Below are 19168 nucleotides of genomic sequence, written 5' to 3'. Positions count from 1 at the left end.
TCGTGTATTGATAACGAATTGATGATGGATAACGAATTCGCTACTACCGAGACGCACTTACTTCGCATATATAATCGCTATCCACTGACTTCTGCAAAATACAATTAAGCAAGTAACAGTATCGCCTTTCGTTATCTTGCCAGACACCCTCAGCTCGTTTTAATTACGGTTTACCAGCCAGAACGCAGCACAAAAAGATCAAATTTCCTAACGACATAATCGCTCTTCCTTAACAACGTTGCTGAGTCGATAGCTATAATTTAACATTTGTTCGCAAAGTATTTGCAGGTCAACAAGCAGAGAGCTTTTCTTACTGTCTCACGCTCTTGCTGACTCTTTCTCTTTCGAGATCATTGCAAAACAAAACAACTAAATCGATTACAATATTAACAATCTCTTCATCAAGATTAAATTGTTCTTGGATAAAAAAACGTGATATACATTGAGCTTTATTTATAAAACTTACTGCAATCTTTAACAAGAGCGGGATACGAGGAAAGAAAAGGGCACTCTGCGGTGCAACGAAGATACATAGAAATTAACCCATTTACATCTCGCATTAAGCATCCGCAATATTTCGTACTACTTGTAAGGAACAAGACGGTCATGAAAAAGAGGACTAGTGGATCTAAGTGACAGTAGATCAAGTAATTTCTTTCTTTTTAGATCCAGACGTCTTTCAGAAATCAGAACAGACCGAATGCGAAAAACGGAAACGTTGCTATAATAAAAGAAAAAAAAAATAAATTGCGGATGTGCAGGCATGGATCAATTCTCTCATCATTCGACGACCGATCATGTCTCCCAGTGCTTTTTTTCGCCAAGCCACAACGAAGTACAAATGCAAAGCAACCGAGAAACAAGGCTATATACCATATCGAACACCACACCACTCGCTCTCTCTCATTTTGTCTTTCTCACACTGATCAAAACGTATCAATTGTAAGTATTAGTTGTTGTTCCTTGTCATATAGTACACAAAGACAGTTTACAGTGTTTATTAATTTTTATCGTTCTCGGTTCTTCCAATCCCTTCGTCACACTTCATCGGACACTTTTTATCTAAATTTCTCTCTCTCTCTCTCTCATTCTCTTGCACACTTCTTTCTCACTTCTCAGACATTCTCTTGCACATTATAATGTTCTTCTTGCTTCGGTAGATTATAATAGTAATTGTATATACATATACAAACCGTTCGCCTCGATACACAGTTCGGTTAGTACACTTAGAATACATTGATCGCGAATTCATCATCGAGACCTGTCGTAGTCGCCGTGACATCGTATCGCCGAGGGAGGCCATCGGAGCCATCGTCATACTTTGCAAAACGGATCCGAGACACTGAACGCACTCTCTAATATTCCCATGTAACTCGCGCGTATTCGCGAAAGCTTCCCTAGGCCGGCCGAACAAACACGTACGATTCATAAGTATGATTCACAATCGTGCAACGAAAAGATGCATAAAGATTCTCTCGATAATTATAGCTTTTATTCACGCGACAGTCTGCATCCTCTTGGTAGCCGAAACGCAAGCCCAAACGCAGAATGCGAAATGGCAAACGTATCGAGTGCTGAAGAATGTCTGTTGGAAAATTTATCTTTTCTAATCACGAATTATTTGTCTAATATTTAAGATGAAAAATTTTTTCTATACTTTCAACTTTAAATAAGTAATTTGCTATAAAAAAATAAAAAGAAGAAAAAACGAAAGAACTATGAATCTTAATCAATTGTTTAATAAAACCTGTGAGTTGTATGTGTAAAAAAATTATTACTTGATTATAATTACTTTAAAAAATGTTTTAATGTACTTATAATTAAAAATGTAATCACGTAAAAATGTAATTTTTTCATATTTTTATCATTCTTCGGCTGGGCCTCGCGGCCGTGCAAACTGTGTGAATAAAAAAAAAGAAAAGAAACCGGAAATAACGCGAGGAGGAATTATCGATGCTCCTTCCCGCGGTGGATCGATTACCTCGAGAGGATTCGCCGATCGCATAGCGATAGTTCATGAGAACGAAGCAATGAATTCGGATCACCTCCGCGATTGTATTTTCAGTCGTCACGGAAAAAAAACGCAAGAACTTGCTCGCGCTGGCAGTGTTGCTTTTCTTTTTTTCATCAAAGCAATAAGTCGCTCAGAAAATTGTGCTTTAACACCTATGTATAGGTGGCCTCGGGCACTCTACATACTACCACAAATAAATAGAAAATTGTGAGGATAGCAACTCCTCATAACTTTTTCCACGAGCACAATATATCTGATTTTATCATGATCATATTCGGAATTCTGGAGATTTACTGGCAATCGAGATATTACTCCAAAAAGTCCAGTTAGAACGGAGCTCACTCCGTCGTGTTGCGCTCTAAAGTATTCTTCAAGATCTATCGCGCGCATCAGTTGTATAATAAATACGTAAATAATTATACAAAACAAGATGATTCGGTTGATAGAAAAGAAGAAAGATTGCACACATGTATCTATATAAAAAAAAGTGATGATTTGTAGCTTAGATGATGAACGTTGAGTTATGCAGAGATCACTTTCTCGGTGCAGAAGAGATGTTTTGGTAACTATTGCAATGTTGTATCGTTCCGCAGAAGCTTCTCTTGAGCAATAACGGGACGCGAGAAGGAAGAAAAATAACTTGATGAAAAATAGCGGATCTTGGATCTCTCATCCGATGACGACGGTAGAATTATCATTACGTAAAACCGTCGTTCTCTGAGAATATAAAAAAAGCACCTTCTTCTCTTCTCCGTTTTTCTAAACGAAACAAAATGAAGGCATTCGTGCGTGATGCGATGATCGGAATTCGCGGATGTGTCAGGCTTCGGGATACGTTGCTTCGTCCTCGCTCTACCATCAGGATCGCCTCGTCTCGAGTAGATCGATCCAAAATTCGACTATACGATATACAACGTAATAACAGTTAATTAGCAATAGCAGCAGCGGTAGTAATGGTAATATAGTCGTAGTAGTAATAGTAATAGTAATAATATGATAGTAGTAATATGATAGTAGTAGTACCCTACGAAAAAAAAAAGAGAAAAAAAGTACATAGAAAAACACGGTGTCGGTACAATGGTGTCTACATGTATAACTTTTTATCACGTTTTCTCGTTTTCTCTCTTACTTTATACGCGATGCATCGTACAATAATATCGTACAAGACGTTAGGAAGAGAACCGAAGTGGGAGAGAGGATAGGGAATAAGGAAAGACAATGATGAGGTGAGAACGGATGGACCTTTGCTGACCCTCAACTGGCAACGCGAATGCTTGACCCTTTCCTCTTCTTTTTTTTTGTTAGTGACTCGCAAGTAACTCTCGAGACGAATTTTCGGACGTTTGCGAGTGTTTTTTGCAAACACTCTTGAAAGTACATAGAAAATTAGTTTTCAACCATTCTTCGCGACGATTTCAGTATAGATTATTCAAATAAGAGAAAGATATGTTTGGATATTTTTCATTCGAGATCAAGCCTGTGTTTGTAATCGATCTCGAAACACGAAGCTTTGAAAAGGCGTCTAAAGGATGTCCTACATTGCAAATCCAAGTGTGTAGTAACTACATATTTCTGTGTGTATGATTTGGCTTTCCGTGTGAAGATTACACTTCATAAAGAATAAATTTACATATTTAAACGCTTCATTTAACACGTTTCGCTGTATATATGACAATTGACAATATGACAATTTGTAATTTATGTGTATAGTGTACACAGTACAAAGTATGTAAAAATAAAGAAAAATGTAATTCTTAAGTGTGCAATTTAACATATTTTAAAAATATGTACTTAGCTGTAGAAAAACATGTAGTAGATAAAACATGAAGTAGAATAACACAAATATTAGTGCGTAAAAAATTACGATTTTCATACATTTACTATGTAAGTGTATGAAAATTACACTTAGATTTGCAGTGTATAGATTTAAAATATTTTTTAAATGTCTTAGGATATTTATGAAATGTTGTCTGACACCTCATTTTCAAGGTTACAAGCACGAACGTCCTTCAAAATCTTGTTCGTGGACGATGGTCTACGTGAGCTCGATGGGCTTAGGATCGTTCAACTACGTGATCACCTCTTTGTCATTGCCAATATTTTTCGTACGCATTCTTGCATCTTCGCGTTGCGTATTATTACGCCAGAAAAAGTGCGTCGCAATGCAGACAAGACTCTGTTTGGAAACGAAAAATGCTGCTTAAAGTTAAGTTAAAAATATAACAATTTAAACAGTTCGTATTATTTAACTTTTTTGTCGAAATTATCAATAATGCACCTCAAAACCGCATACATTTGCATTGATATGCTAAAGATGATTAATTATCTCTATAAACTTGCAATCAGTCGTTCAATAATTATGATCGATCGATTTCGTTTTGTCTTTTAAGCGCTGTACACGATTGCATGACAATCGACGCGATTTACACGAGATAAATGAAATGCAAGAGTTGAAAACGTGGATTATACATATGGTTCTTCGTACATGCGACGCAACGCATTTTTTCATGGCACTTGCTCGATTCGGAGACACACGCACGCACCTTATTAACTTTTCTTCCCTATCATTTTTCTTCTCCACACACTCGCACGCAAAATTTCGCATGTAGTCGACGTAAAAGAGCGTGCATACGCGCGCACGTAACACACGCATATCCGTTTTATAAACACAAACGCGAAATGATGCTCCGATAACGGTTCACCGACGGTTCCTCCGTTTGCTAATCCGCCTCCGTTTGTTAATGGAGGCGGAAATTAATGAACGTTGTATCTTCGTCTAGCTTAAAGCTGATTTTCGTAGAAAGAAAGAAAAGGGAAAAAGCAGAAGGCGAACGGCGGTCGGTGAACAGCGGAGCGCGCGCTGAATTCTTCGCTCTTGATTCGTGTGTTCTCGGTTTGCTATTGTTACCGTACAAAAGGGAAGGGCACGTTTTGTCAGGGGGGGTGAGAAAAGGTCGTATCAGTTATTTGTTATACTTGGACGCTGAATTCGGTCCGGCGCTTCCTTTTCACGGCACGTCGGCACACCTCTCTCTTCTCGTCTCTTTGCGAAACGCACGATTAAACGGTAACGGCCACGTGAACCGCGGCGTATATAATTCATCACATGTGACACGCACGTACAACGCATACGCACACGCGCGTACACACACGCATTATCTGTACAGTACGCCCGATCGATGCTGATGAAATTGAGGAGGTGCTCCTCAGAAACTCGCAATCATGTTTCTCCTTACCATCTAGCACAACCGAACGAATTCCCTAAAAACTAGACGTGCCCCTCTTGCCCACGTTTTCACCCTCTCTTCTATGTCTCACCCACCCTTGCGTGGCCCGTTGTACTACGTTCTGTATGATCGTTTAACTAGAGCTTTCTTAGCGGAAAGATAAAAAATGACTCGTCCTGCCGTCGTGCCGCAGCTCGGCGTGACGTCGCTTCGTTAAGCGACTCGGGCAGAGAAAAAAAAAGAATACGTGTTTTAGGACTCCGTGTGTCTCTTGATCTCGGGGGGTAAACTTTTCTTGGACGCAGATGTTCCCGAAAGCTATTTTTGTCAACGACATCAACGGAAGCGACGACGGTCCGAGTTTAGGACACGCACTTGTCTCAGCAGTATCGAATACATACTTTCTAGTGAAAATTCTTTAATTACGGCATTTCCCCGCGATTGCACTTCGTCCTTTTCGACACGCTAAACACGGAGCTACGTATACTACATTAATATCATCCGAGAACACCACTCGCTCGTTTTGTGCAAAAAATCCGTAACAGCTGTAACATCCTCGCTGCTCGACTATTGATGCGTTCCGGCCTATGTACACGTTGCGACTTATACGAAGAAATATTCTACATTTATACAAATGTATCCGGTATCCGATTGGAGCGGGACATGGCAATGATCGCGTTAACTTACGACGGCTGTCCCAGGAAAATTGAACAACGGCGAATACGCGGAGTCGACTTGAAGCGACTTGTACGGTATCTCAAGAAAAAGGAAAACAAACTGAGCTCTTGGAAATTACATGTACAAGGAGAATACGAAAAATTTATAAATAGAACATACGCTATTATAATCTGGGAATAATAAATGTGACATAATAATCTATACGAAACACTACTATTTTTGACGCCTTCGTCCTTCGTCGTAGCCTTCTACGAACACGTGTTTCACCTCGACAACTTTACCTACTATTATCCGATAGGAGCTGCTCTTTTCTTTTTTAAAACTCAGTGAATAATCAATTAATAATCACATTATACTGAACCTAGACAAGTACATTATTATTTGTTCAAAGTACTTTGCCATTTATGCGCTTTGAATTCAGAGGAAGCAGTGTCAGTCTTGGCTGACGAGAACCGGTAGCTCGTAGACAACGAGTTGACTATAAACAACTGCGAGAATCATCATCGAAGTCGCGTACTGTACATTTTGTGATTCGCCCTGAAAACGATCACGACCGCGCGCCTCTAATACTACACGATGAGCTTGACGATTCCTAGATTGGGCTCTCCCTCTCTTTTTCTTTCTCTCTCTTTCTCTCTCGTCAACGCCGTGCCGTTGAGAGCGTTCAGTAGACGGGACTCGCTCCGATCGTAGGTTTTCCCGTAGAATCGACTCGCACGCAATTGCTAATTCGCCTGAAAGTCTTGTGCGCTGCATCCTGGAGATGCGGTTGTTCTTGTGACTTGCACCGCGTTCGTCGCGCATTCCTGTTCTTTTTTTTTTATCGTCGACTTCTTCCTCTCTTCGCAGCACATGCACCCTTAAAGCGCGTCGCGGGAACAAACGACTTGTCTCTCCTCTCGCTTGTTCACTCGCGCGCGGTCGTTTCCGTCACTTTTGCAGAACGCGGGACACATCGCGGGCGTCGTAAAAGGGGACATCACCACACACGCACAGAAGAGCGTTGTCACTCGACGTCCCCGCGACTCCCGCGTCACGCAAAAATCGGGTCGCCTCGCGTGTCACCGTTCGCCGGATGGTCGCGAGGCACCACGCACAGGTCTATTTCCGGCGCGCGGCAGGCGGGAACGCGCCACGCCACCGACGGTGCTCGCCGATCGCCGCTCTTGACGGTGGCGGGCGACGCTGCTGGTGGTGACGTTGATGATGGCGATGACGATGGTGAACCCGCTATTGTTGCTGCTGATTCACTTGTTGTGTTGCACGCTTGCCCGCCTGACCATCAGGGTGGGTGGGGCGATTGCCGTCGCATTGGCGCTTCCAAAACAAAAGACACACAAAACAGCGACATTAGCGCGTCACCGTCTTCACCATATAAACGAGCTAAAGGTTTTCCCCTTCTTTTCTCTTTTTTTTCTTTCTCGGCGCTCCTTCTCTCGTTCATTACATTCTCAATCCCTACGGCTTTATCTTCGCCCTCTTTTTTTATCTCCGATTTTTAAATACGAAATTAAGCAGCGATCAGATCTAAGGAAATTGATGATCACTTTTCATGACAAAACATATTTTGTTACTAAAAATGTAATAGCATTTCTTGAATGCAAATATTTCATTAAAATCGCGTTTGTTGTCCTCCCTCTCGACATTAACGGCATGTCTTGTTGTGATTCTGTTTAACATTTGATGAACAGTATCAATTTAAATCGAAGTGTACAAGCGTTGCTGTATATCGTTTTCAGCTAGAAAAACTGATAGAAAATAGCTTTCGAAGTAATACTGGAAGATTCTCTTGAAATAAAAAATACGATGACAATATTTTGATATACTCGTGAGGAGAGATGTACTCGGAGAGAAGGCTCGCACGATGAAAGTTTTTTTCCCGTGATCAGAGTTTTCACGATCGGCGTCTTCTACCGTGGCACAGGAGATAATTTCGCCCCCTCTTTGTCTACTTTTGTCATTTAGAATTAATGCGATAGCTTTCGGTTACCTGAAAAAAGTCAACGAAAGAACATAAAGCGAAATTTTGGTGAATTTCGATGCCGAACAATTTCACTTCTCTACGTTTCCACAAATTACAAGAAAAATTTATAGATTATGCTTGCAAAATTTGAAATATTCAAACGTGCATATTTGCATGCACTGATACTTGAAGGGATGCCCGGTACGAAAACGCACTAAATCAATTAAAAATATCGAATCATTGTAAAAGAACTACTGTTAGTTTCAACGCTTATGAGGCAAGAGTATTATAATTTTTATATCAAATACATAAAATATTTATGTATCCATATTTATATTTTCATATTCGTTCGTTTTATCAAAATAAAATTATAGTTTTAGGTGTATATTTTCTAGTTAATCGTATACAATTGACCTTAAAATGGAAAATTCTTCAGACACTTGCTTCATATGACTCCAGTAATCTGATAAAGTGTGAATTTGATTGTGTCTAATATTTCATTAAGTAAAGCGTGTTAACAAGGATATAACGACAATGTTGTACTGGACTCTATAAATTAAGTCTATGCTTCAAGATATTCCAAAGTGGATTAACCAGTTACCAAGCAGAGTTGTGCAATAGCCAGCTGGGTCGTCCGGCTATTCTCTGACTCGTTACGCTCTTATTGTCAGGGCTTACCATTACGAGTCTTGAAAGGCAAATGTGAAAGTCTTCTCTTCACGCGGAGAAACATACAGTGCGTCCTAGAAAATATTCCAGTCCCCACAACATGCTACAGTGATTGAGTCAAAATTTGAAAAAGTTCTCCTAGTTTTATGTAAACATTTTTCGCAAGTGTTCCAGTACTTTGTAAAGTAATTTTAAGAAATACTTTAAATTTGTATTGACGTGTCATTTATGTTCGGGCATCCCAACATCAAGATCAAGAAAATTCAGTTTAGTTAATCATATTAAAAAATTCTACCAAAATACTGAGAGATTAAACCAATAAAGAATAATAAAATATAACAATATACATATTTAACAGCAAGCAGTAGCGACTCTTAATTTTCATTTGGAGAGAATGCTTGTAATACATTGCGAGTCAGATATAAATATATTCTTATGACATCTTATAAACTCTTTTAAGTAGTTCAAAGAATATGTTGCAGAAATTGACGCGAGATAGTAACAAAATATCCTGAATTGAATCGAGAATTCTTTCCAAATGACAAAATATAATCCTCCTTTCCCGGATTTCTCCTCTCCCGAATTAACATTAATAAATTAGAGTACCATGCCACGGTATAGCGACACCATCTCCCTACCAATACTAAGCTTACATACGACTAATTGGTGCATAAAACATGATCTAACATCTTGCACAAGCACAACACAAATTGCCATCCCAAAATCAGATTATCACGCTCCGATGAATGGTGAAACTTGGCGAGAGCTGTGAAATGTGATAGTAAAATTCAAGCTGAGATATCATCATTAATATATATCGCGAGAATACCCATATTTAGTATCACAGCCAGTATGTGCCCGCAATTTTTCCCCAAATGTGCAACGTTCATGCAACGAGAGGTGTAACAAGCTCTGAACTATTATCGACACGATAATTTTAACGACACGAAATTTTAACACGACAATTTTAAGAGAAATTAACAAAACTCGCGTATTCTTTTATCTGAGCATTATACTGAAAAGATACTCAAACGTTCATAAAATTTATCGTTCATAAGAACAATCGACATCGAATTACCATTCGTATAAGCTTACCGCATTCCTCGCGTTTCACAATAGAGCAAGTTATACCCAGTCGTTTAGAAGATTCAGTCGTTCTATATCATGTAGCAACTCACTTGGATTTGGGTTGCATTTCCCCTGCAGCAGCTAGAAGCGCGTCTCTACGGTGCAACCGCATGCTGACCCTTCGTTCTTGGCCACCCGCACCCGATGCTGAAAGAGAGCATCAGAAAAAACATAATGCATGAAAAACCGCAAAAGAAATTCAGCCAACATTCCTACGTTCGTGTCGTCAACTCGCTGCCACCTTGCCCGTTTCGTAGGACTCACTCTATGTCAATTTATGTGTAATAGATATAAAAAAAACTCTACCGCTTTTCGATACAGCAAGGATTCCAAAGTCTGTACACAAATCCAAAAGCAGTCATAGAGATATAGCAACGTCCGTTCAAAACAGTTCTTCAAAAGAAAAAAAAAGGAAAAGGAAATTCCAACACTCGGCTCTCTGATAAATTCGTTGGTAACATTTTGGTCAGTACATTCAATCGTGCAAGTAGCTCGCCGAGGCGGAAGACAAGAGGTAGGAGAAACAGTCGTAGACAGAGAAGAGCACTCGTTGCATTGCAAAGCACACGTTTTCAATGATCACAGTATGTATGTGTATTATACCCACCATACGTCAACCTGCAACTAGGACTACTACGAGGAGGTCGTCTCACGAAATATTATTGCTCGATCAATCTATCTGATCTGAATTGTCAAATGAAAATGAGCAACTTTTCTCTATCTATGTGCAAAAACAGAGGCTGTTTTCTCGCTAATTACAGCAATTTCTTTCACAATAATGATAGTGATAGATACAAACTTAAATATTCAAAATAATATTTTGGAGAAACATGAGCTTTCTTAATTGAAAAAAATTGTAAAAAATTGAAGAAGAAAGATCATAACATATTTAATATACTGATGAAACATTTCAACAACTTTCTTGGCTTAATGCAAAATAATAATTCTATAACTTTTTCTCTCGCTTTCGTTTCGTATTACTATACTTGAGCAATGTCTCTCGTTCAATTGTTATACAAATTCAAATATTGAAACATCGCGTTATTCTGCTCAAGAGACTATTTCCAGTGCTAAATTTTATAATCGCTTCTTAACTATTAACATAATATAAATGATAATAAACGAAACAATGCGACGCCTCAAAGATCGAATCGTACGTAGGATATACTCGTCAGGTTGATACGTCGATTATGAACACATTCATGCTGCAGGAATGTCGCCCAGAAATGACTCGACATCAATCGGGCGACCCGGGACGGATAGTCTTTCACTCTTGGCAATTGAAATGGAAAAATTAATAATTAGAATGAAAAAAAGACAGAAAATCGAATATATATGTTTAGAAAAATTAAATAAAAAATGTGACGATGACCCGTTCTCGTGAAGAAAGATGATGCAACGGAATCCAAAAATACGCCAAAAACGTATAGACTTTCTCCGCCTTCGATTTCGCCGACGTATTTCGAGAAAGGCCTCTAAGACCACTTACGCTTGGGTTTTTCCATTCAAGCCAAGTGAGAAATAATTTTGACAAGGATAATCGACAATGTCGTGTGGTGAGATAAATAAAAAGAGACCAGTCCTTGAATGGAAAAACATTTATTTGCTACTTTCTCTTCATCATCATTATCATCATTATCATCATTATTACCATCATCATCATCATCATCATCATCATTATCATCATCATCATCACCACCATCAGTATCATTAAAAAAACAGGCTGATTACAGATAAATACACGATATGAAGACTCCGTAGACGAGTGAGAGAAAACGGAGAGAATAGACGATGAAGACGATGCCCGTGGTGATCTAGTGCGTAGGAAGAAGTTGGCAGTGTCATCGTTGAGATATCAATAACGACAAGTTTCGTTCAATCGTTTCGCCTAATAAAAAGCGAGATACCCCCTCGCGATTATAAAGATCGCGAATAAGTAAACTTGACTTCGATTCTCTCTATCTAAAAAAGCTTTGGTAACTTTTCCACATCTCTACTAGATTCTCCTCCTCGTAGCACATGTGACATTCAATTCAACGAAAGAGAGAAAAAAAGTTCGAGCTGTTGAATCGCGAAAGGCCATCGATTCGTCATCCGTCGAACTACTTCTTCCATTTCACTAGAACGTCGTTATCTGGAGACTAATGCGAACACATAATTAAATCGCCAGTAAAGCACGTTCGTCGAGGTTTGACAAGCGGTTTGCGGGCTAATAATCGATTAAATGATGAGAATGTCAATGACTAAAATAAAGGAACACAACATTCGTTTTTTTAATGCTAATTATACAATTAACAACGCGATCGGGACAAAGGATAAGTGATAATCTCTCGCGCTGCGACTTTGAGAAAGTCACTTAACACATCATCCGTCGAATTTGTCTCACGGCTGATTAGCGACGAAATCGTAGATCCAATTTTGAATACAATAAATCAGTCGCCGTCGCGTGAGCTTTGGAGAATCGTATTCAAACGACATTCATAGAGCTAATTAAGTAATGTAAGAATAATTAACAGTCTTTGTATAGAATATTTTTCACTCTCTCTCTCTCTCACTCTCTGGCTCACGTAGTGAGACTATATGTGTACATATGAAACCACTGAGAAAAGTAGTCGCATATATCATATTGATTTCTATTTTCAACGTACGATGCGAATGTTAGCTGACAGACATTTGGTTTCTCTATATGACTCTCGTACGATCTGAGAAAAAGTAACGGTATAAGATCAGTCGGCGGAACGTCAGCTCATTAAAAAATCTCTAACTTTACCATTATCCTTATAAATATATAAAATGAAGGGAAGAGCGTAAACTAAAATCTGAACTTGTAAAATGAAAGGAACTGTAAAATGTATTAGCATAAATTTTGTTACTTGATCGTACAGCATCGTAGATTCTATGACAGATAACATGATTATGAATTTCAATTTGTATAGGGATTGCACGATATGTTGCAAAATATAAATGATTTCATCATCTTTTTGCAATTAGAACGAATGCGAAAGATAATTTCACGTATCAATTATTCTGCGTTTTGATGCTGTTGAATGATAAAATTGATTTAGAGAGCGAAGAAATAAAATACTACGATACAAAGATGAACATCTACGGTGCTGCGAACAAGTTTCGAAATATTTTACAATAAATGTTATCAGTCTATCAACTTTCGGTCAGTCTAAACACAATCTTAAAGATCTCCAAAATGGAAATAAATAAATTATGAGAAATTGTTAAAGCCATGTATCCTTAATGTTATTATTTTCGCTTTCAGTTCTTTACTATACTATCTTCCCAAAATTCAAATAATTGTATCAGATAGTAAAAGCTGAGAGTACCTGATTCGAAAAGAATAAAACACATAGAGAGACATCATTTACTAATAAAATCTGCTTGTAACATATTCATCAAAAAAAAAGAAAAAAAGTTATGTGCAACAACGAATGCTATAAAATAAATCAACTATATAAAAACACCCTTTTTCCGGTGCACATGATCCTGACAATCAAAAAGTAATTTTAAGACCCTTATATAAAAGAGATCAAGTATATATATATATATATATATATATATATATATATATAAATAGATGTTCTTATCTCCTTCCTCGTTCGTTTTCATGATCATATTTCGTCATTACAGTTTGCGCCTGTAGCTATCCAATAAATGTATTTTATATACACACGTGGTTGCATAATATATGTTAATTACTGCAATTTGGTATGTGGATTGCTTATCAAAATCGCTATCATAGTGGATAAAACAATAAAGGCGAAACAAAACACCAATCTCGTCTGCTGTTATCACGCGCGGCAAGAGCACGCGACATCGAAATCGCGCGACGTGCTCCTAAAGGGTTTAATAAGCGCATCGATCCTGAGGCCGCGATATACAAGAATATCAAAACTAACATATGCCTACACGTACATTATATATGCGTGCTAAGAAAAATCGTATTGGCCCTTTACGTCGGCGGTTACAATCCGACCTAATTGATTTCGTTCTTATTTGCGACTTAAGGCGATATTGCGTGTTGTTTGTTTGTGAATGGCCAAGATTTCAATGTGGCAAGTTCGCGTGAAGAGTATTCGACGGTATAGAAAAAATATATGTTTATATATATATATATACATATATATATATATATACACACACGACCCGTTGTAAACGTTATTGTATAATACCGTAGGAAAATTCGTAAGAAAATATGTAGTAAAATTTGTAGGAAAATACGCGCGAAATGTATATTGTGAGAAATGTGCGAGTATAAAAATTATGCGCTCTATTTTCGTAAAAAATACCGTATTTCTGGAGCCATTATTATCATCATCATCATCATCGAAATCTTGGTGTAAGGTTGCCGAACGAGAACATGTAACAGAGATCACTCGGTACGTGATGTAGGAGAATGTGGCCATCATTCGAGAAAATCTCTTCGTGTGTTCAACAAATGCAGACGAAAATGTCGAGGAGGATACCCTTAAGAATGTCCAGATTGCCCTGCGGTTTACCATGCGCCAGAGAATCGCTGGAATTTGTGCCATGACTCAGAGCGTCCAAATCGTTTCTGGTAATCCACTCTATGTAGCGCTCACATTTCTCCGCGTCGATGGTGTTCTCCAATGATTGCAAACCGTCCGGACGCCCCACATGTTGCAGATTCTGTAAGTATAGTCTGCCAAGTTGACTAATGGAATATCCAATCTCCAGACTATCCTTATTGCCGCTCATAGTCTCCTGCGTAGCAATGCTCGCCACGGGATCCAAAAGACGCAATTGTATCAGTTCGACATTGGTGATACTATCGGACTGAATCGACGATTCGACATTTTGGTCAACGACGTTCATCTCGGAAACGCTATTCGGATCTCCCGTCACACGAAACGTACTCTCCTCGAGCTGCACATTCCCGAAATGATCCCGAGATGATGCGGTGGAGTTGAGCGCAACACCATTGTCCATTTCGTCGAAGGAACCGAGATTGGCGGGAGTAGCGCGACCGGGCAGCGCGCTTGGCGTTTGCTCAAAAAAATCGACGTCTTTCTTATGCCTTTGTAAAAAATACTCGCATTTCTCCTGGTCGGTTTGAGGATACATTTGACTGTCAGTCGGCTGTTCCTCCCGTTTCAAAAGATCCTGGCGCTTCTCGCGTTCCCTGGGTAAAAGATGCAGACTCCTGCCAACTCGTTGCAAAAAGCTGGGTCGCTTGCGTGACTTATACGAATCGACAGATTTTTTCGTCAACTTCTGTGACGAATCAAGGCTCCTCTGCTTACTATGAAAGAACGTTTTTGGTCGTTCCGCCGGCAGCAGATCTAGGCTCTTGCAATCCGCAGCAGGGAAATCGACGCTTCTCTCGAGCGACTCCAGACTCCTGTGCGTTTTTTCTTTGTTGCGAAAAGAGAAGTTTCTACGCTTGCTTCCCGTTGCCTCCTGCAACAGCTCGCTGCTGCTTTTCTTGAAAATTTCGCCCTCCTTCTCGAGGAACTCCACATTTCCCGAATCACGGCGTGTCTCATAGGCCATAATGAGCCGTCGCGTGCCACCCGATGCGGGACATTTCAACTTCTTGTCGCCGTCACCGTAATCGGTGCAGCCCCTCTCTTTGTCCGGGCTACCGAAGCAATTCATCGAGCCGCCAGAAGTTGCCGCGGCGTCGTCCGCGTCGTCCATCCGTCTCGTGCAACTCGAGCCGTCTGCCTCAACATCCTCGAACATCACGACCTCGCGATCTACGTCTTTCTCAGTTTTATGCCCATGAAAAAAATAACTCTGCTTGTCGAGCTGACGGGACGCGTTTGGGCTCCTCTCTCGCGTCCTACTGATCGACTGATAATAATTGCGTGACGTGGCCGCGGGATTCAATTCCGCGGTACGATTCGGGCCTAACTCTAAGCGACTGTTACGCCCTAAATTGAGACCGGCTAGGTCTAGAGAGGCCGCCGCATCCGTCTGCGACGGCAATGGCGGTGCCATCGCTCTTCTACTACCCGGCGTAGTTGATTTGAATGTACTGAATTGACATGGACTTGTCACGCGTGTCGCGGTGACGGTGGCGGCGGTCTCGTTTCCGCCAGGCGCAGGCTGCTGCGAGTGTCCGACTGTCACATTGCGTTGCGTTTTTCGCTCGGCAATAGCGAAATTCTGTTGGCTTGCGCAGAATTGTTGGTAGAATTGTATTTTACCTTGGAGATCACTCTTGTCCTGATTGTCCTGGTCGCCACGAGTCTCCATTTCGCGTTTCTGCCGGATCGCCCGCAGACTCGCGTTTGGCCCAAGCGTCGGCCCCACCGCCGCTACAGACGCGTTCGGCAAACACTGTCGTGTGTACGGCCTGTAAACATAAGTCGCAGAAATCAAACTCCAGCAATCAAAGAAATATTATGACAAAATATATTGTATATATACCCCATAGTTAATTATATATGAGTATCTATGTATAATAAAACTATCTTTCTAAATAAAATGTACTGTAACAGAACAAGTTTGCTAGATGATCAAGCAGAAACTGAAAAACTGTAGGTTTTTTTAAATTATTTTATTAAACTAAGTTTACTAAATTTATTTCTAAAACAACGTATCATTAAATCATTGAGATTTATTTTAATATAAAATACTAAAGTATTAATAAAAAAAGCAGTCTGTAAATTGTGCTGCTTATTATTCGCGTTGCTCTCGAAGCGGCTGTTTCCCGATTCATCGCTCGGATACCGAAAATAGAGCACGCTTGCGAGCAACGAAATGACCATGCTATTAATAAACATGAAAAGACGGTATGGTGTAAAGATGCAATCACTAACAGGCCGCTAGTTTTTAATGCTTGAGAACTTTCATAGAAAGTGGAGGCATCCTTTAACAAGCACGTAAAATCAACTGACCTTGATCGATGTTCCTGATCGTTGTTGGTCCCAGAAGGCAGCGCCGCGTTAGACGGCTGTGAATGCATGGGCGCTTGTTGCGCCGAGGGTAACGTTGGTTGTCTCGCGTTACCAAACTTCAGCATGTTCCAGTCGAAGACATAATCATAGGTGAAGCCTTGGCCATGAAACAATGTCCGGAAGAGTTGACGAAGATGCGAATAATCTGGCCTCTCCTCGAAGCGCAGATCTCGACAATACCTTAGATACGACGCGAACTCTACTGCAACAAGTAATAAAACACATTCACTTCGCTACGTGCAAACAAAATATATAGATAGGAACATACGAAGACTTTTATGTACTGTATCGTAATTCCAGGTGTAATAGCTTCTGTAGATAGATAGACTTACCGGGATAACCCTTGCAAAGTTCTTCTACAGGTGTCGACATTTTCTTCTCGGAAATACGCTCGTATTTTTGTCTCTTTGTTGCTGCTTTCAATCCTTGCCAAGGCAGACTACCCCTATTGAAGTACATGAGGACATAGCCAAGAGATTCGAGATCGTCCCGCCGTGATTGTTCAATCCCCAAGTGTGTGTTTATACTCGCGTATCTGTCATCATGATAAAAGAATGAATCATTACACGTCAGTTGTGTGTATATATGTATAACTTTCATGTATGTACGTAACTAACCTGGCTGTTCCTGTAAGATTCTTGTTTTCTCGATAAGGTATATGTTTGTGTGTGCGCCCATCACGATACTTTTTAGCCAATCCAAAATCTATGATGTAGACGAGGTTCCCCTTTTTCCCAAGGCCCATCAGAAAGTTGTCCGGCTTAATATCACGATGAATGAAGTTGCGGCTGTGAATGTAATCTGTTCTACTTATCTGTGGAACAGAGAGAAGTTAAAGCACTGTTATTATAACTGTACATTTGCGTTTCATGTAATAGGCACATGCTGCATGCTTCTAAGATCGTATGCAAAGATAAGTAAACTGTTTATTCAACGTTTCATAATTGTATGTACTGCATAATGTTAACTTATTGGTGACACTATTCACCTTCTTAAAGCATAGAGATACTTCTTCTAATCTACAACAAATGCACATCTGCGTCTACACTTTTACAAACTTTTAAATAAAATGAACTAATGTCACTCGAAAATATCTTATCTGTAAATTTTTATTATTCAACATTAATAACAATAACGCCTTTATTAAACGATTTGCGTTATTTGATCTAAATTTTAAATAATGTTTTTATTAAGAAAAATATATTTGTTGGAAATATGAATGATTCTTGGCAAGTATACAAATTTGGCATACTCCTCTGGAAAATAAAGTAATAAATAGTTGAATATAATCACAACATGAACTTTGAACACAGCAAGGCGTTCGCACTCTTTAGAGAATACCCTACATAAACACGCGTTGTTCTCAAAACGAGAATAATAAGATGGAAGTTATCTGTTTAGCCTTTTATCTCAGAATGTAGCCATGGATACAACAAAACCAGAATTCTGTCTTGTAATGCATAATAAAATAACAAAACTGAAATTCTGGAGAAATTGACAACACAGCGATTAATAGCAATAAAAAAAAATATAAAGATTAACGTGATGTGTTACTTTAACATCAATACATATTTAACTTAATGAGCGTTACATAAAGAATGGCTACTGATTTATCATTCATATTCATACGTCCAACAAATAAGATAAGACAAGCTTTTACAATAAAATTATGTTTATTTACCAATTGATCGGCAAGGAGCAGAACCGTTTTCAATGAAAAACGTCTCGAACAAAAATTAAATAGGTCTTCTAGTGATGGTCCAAGTAATTCCATTACCATTACATTATAGTCACCTTCCGAACCACACCATTTTATGGTAGGTATTCCAACTAGAATATTAAGAATAGAATCATATCATTATGTGAATCAAAAAAAGAGAAATGTGCAAATTATAATTGGTATTAAACAACTTAGAAGCTTACAACTTAGAAGATTATACATAGAAGAATTATAAATTATTTTGTTGATGAAAGTAATGAAATAATCATAGTACAGAAATTATTTAATTACAGTGTCGTTTATAAAAATACAATAATCGTTATGCAGTTTTTTGCCTTCATATTTCTTTCTACACAGTTTTTTCCTTTTTTTGTATACTTTAAGTTATCAAGTTTCACTGATAGTTGCGATAATTAAATGCTAGTTACTTATATTGAAGCTTTAATGCTAATACCATTCAAGTTGTCAATTCTTTTTTTAAATACATTTAAATTGCAGAGAAATGCAAAAAGAAACAAACGCAGGAAACGTAGAGCCACCCGTCACACCGGTACAGTGCACAAGAGAGGAAGATATTGGATCAGCTGTCCAATAAATGAGAACACTTCTGATAGCTCTTGCTGTGGAATAAACATTTCACCAACACATTCACACACGAATATTGATCTACTTACCACCTCCTTGCATCATCTTGTAAAACTTGGATTCTATATGCAATTGTGGATGTCGAGTCTTTATGCATTCTAGCTTGATAGCGACCTCCTCACCCGTAGAAATATTAGTACCTGTGGGATAAAGAAAAATTCAAGAAGCACATTTATACATATGCACATA

The 19168-nt window shown here is 39.0% G+C and overlaps 2 protein-coding genes across 9 annotated transcripts in view; both read right to left on the bottom strand.

Annotated features, from left to right (window-relative positions):
- Positions 1-19168, bottom strand: part of LOC105277363 (casein kinase I) — a 47628-nt gene that overhangs the window by 26912 nt on the left and 1548 nt on the right. Inside the window, exons 2-9 of one of the 8 annotated variants that reach the window (XM_011335656.3) lie at positions 19009-19119; positions 18296-18444; positions 17232-17428; positions 16947-17149; positions 16555-16816; positions 15862-16010; positions 9730-9826; positions 2119-7245 (exon numbers count right to left, since the gene is read on the bottom strand). In XM_011335656.3, the coding sequence (XP_011333958.1) occupies positions 7167-7245; positions 9730-9826; positions 15862-16010; positions 16555-16816; positions 16947-17149; positions 17232-17428; positions 18296-18444; positions 19009-19119 (1247 nt within the window). In that variant the 3' untranslated portion in view covers positions 2119-7166. Of the gene's footprint in view, positions 1-2118; positions 7246-7327; positions 7910-9646; positions 9827-15861; positions 16011-16554; positions 16817-16946; positions 17150-17231; positions 17429-18295; positions 18445-19008; positions 19120-19168 lie in introns of those variants that run through there. The other 7 variants (XM_011335660.3, XM_011335655.3, XM_011335654.3 and 4 more) reach the window with 7 other exon arrangements.
- LOC113562594 lies at positions 12513-15855 on the bottom strand. Its single transcript, XM_026972389.1, has one exon. The coding sequence runs from the start codon at positions 15650-15652 to the stop codon at positions 14120-14122; it is 1533 nt and encodes a 510-aa protein (XP_026828190.1). The 5' UTR covers positions 15653-15855; the 3' UTR covers positions 12513-14119.

This window comes from Ooceraea biroi, chromosome 9 (assembly GCF_003672135.1).
Source record: "Ooceraea biroi isolate clonal line C1 chromosome 9, Obir_v5.4, whole genome shotgun sequence".
In the NCBI taxonomy this organism is placed as follows: domain Eukaryota; kingdom Metazoa; phylum Arthropoda; class Insecta; order Hymenoptera; family Formicidae; genus Ooceraea; species Ooceraea biroi.
The sequence above is the reverse complement of the archived record's forward strand: the minus strand, read 5'-3'. Positions and strand labels throughout refer to the sequence as shown.

Coding starts and splice junctions, on each gene's coding strand:
- LOC113562594 (XM_026972389.1), bottom strand. CDS start 15,652: ATGGCACCGCCATTGCCGTCGCAGACGGATGCGGCGGCCTCTCTAGAC.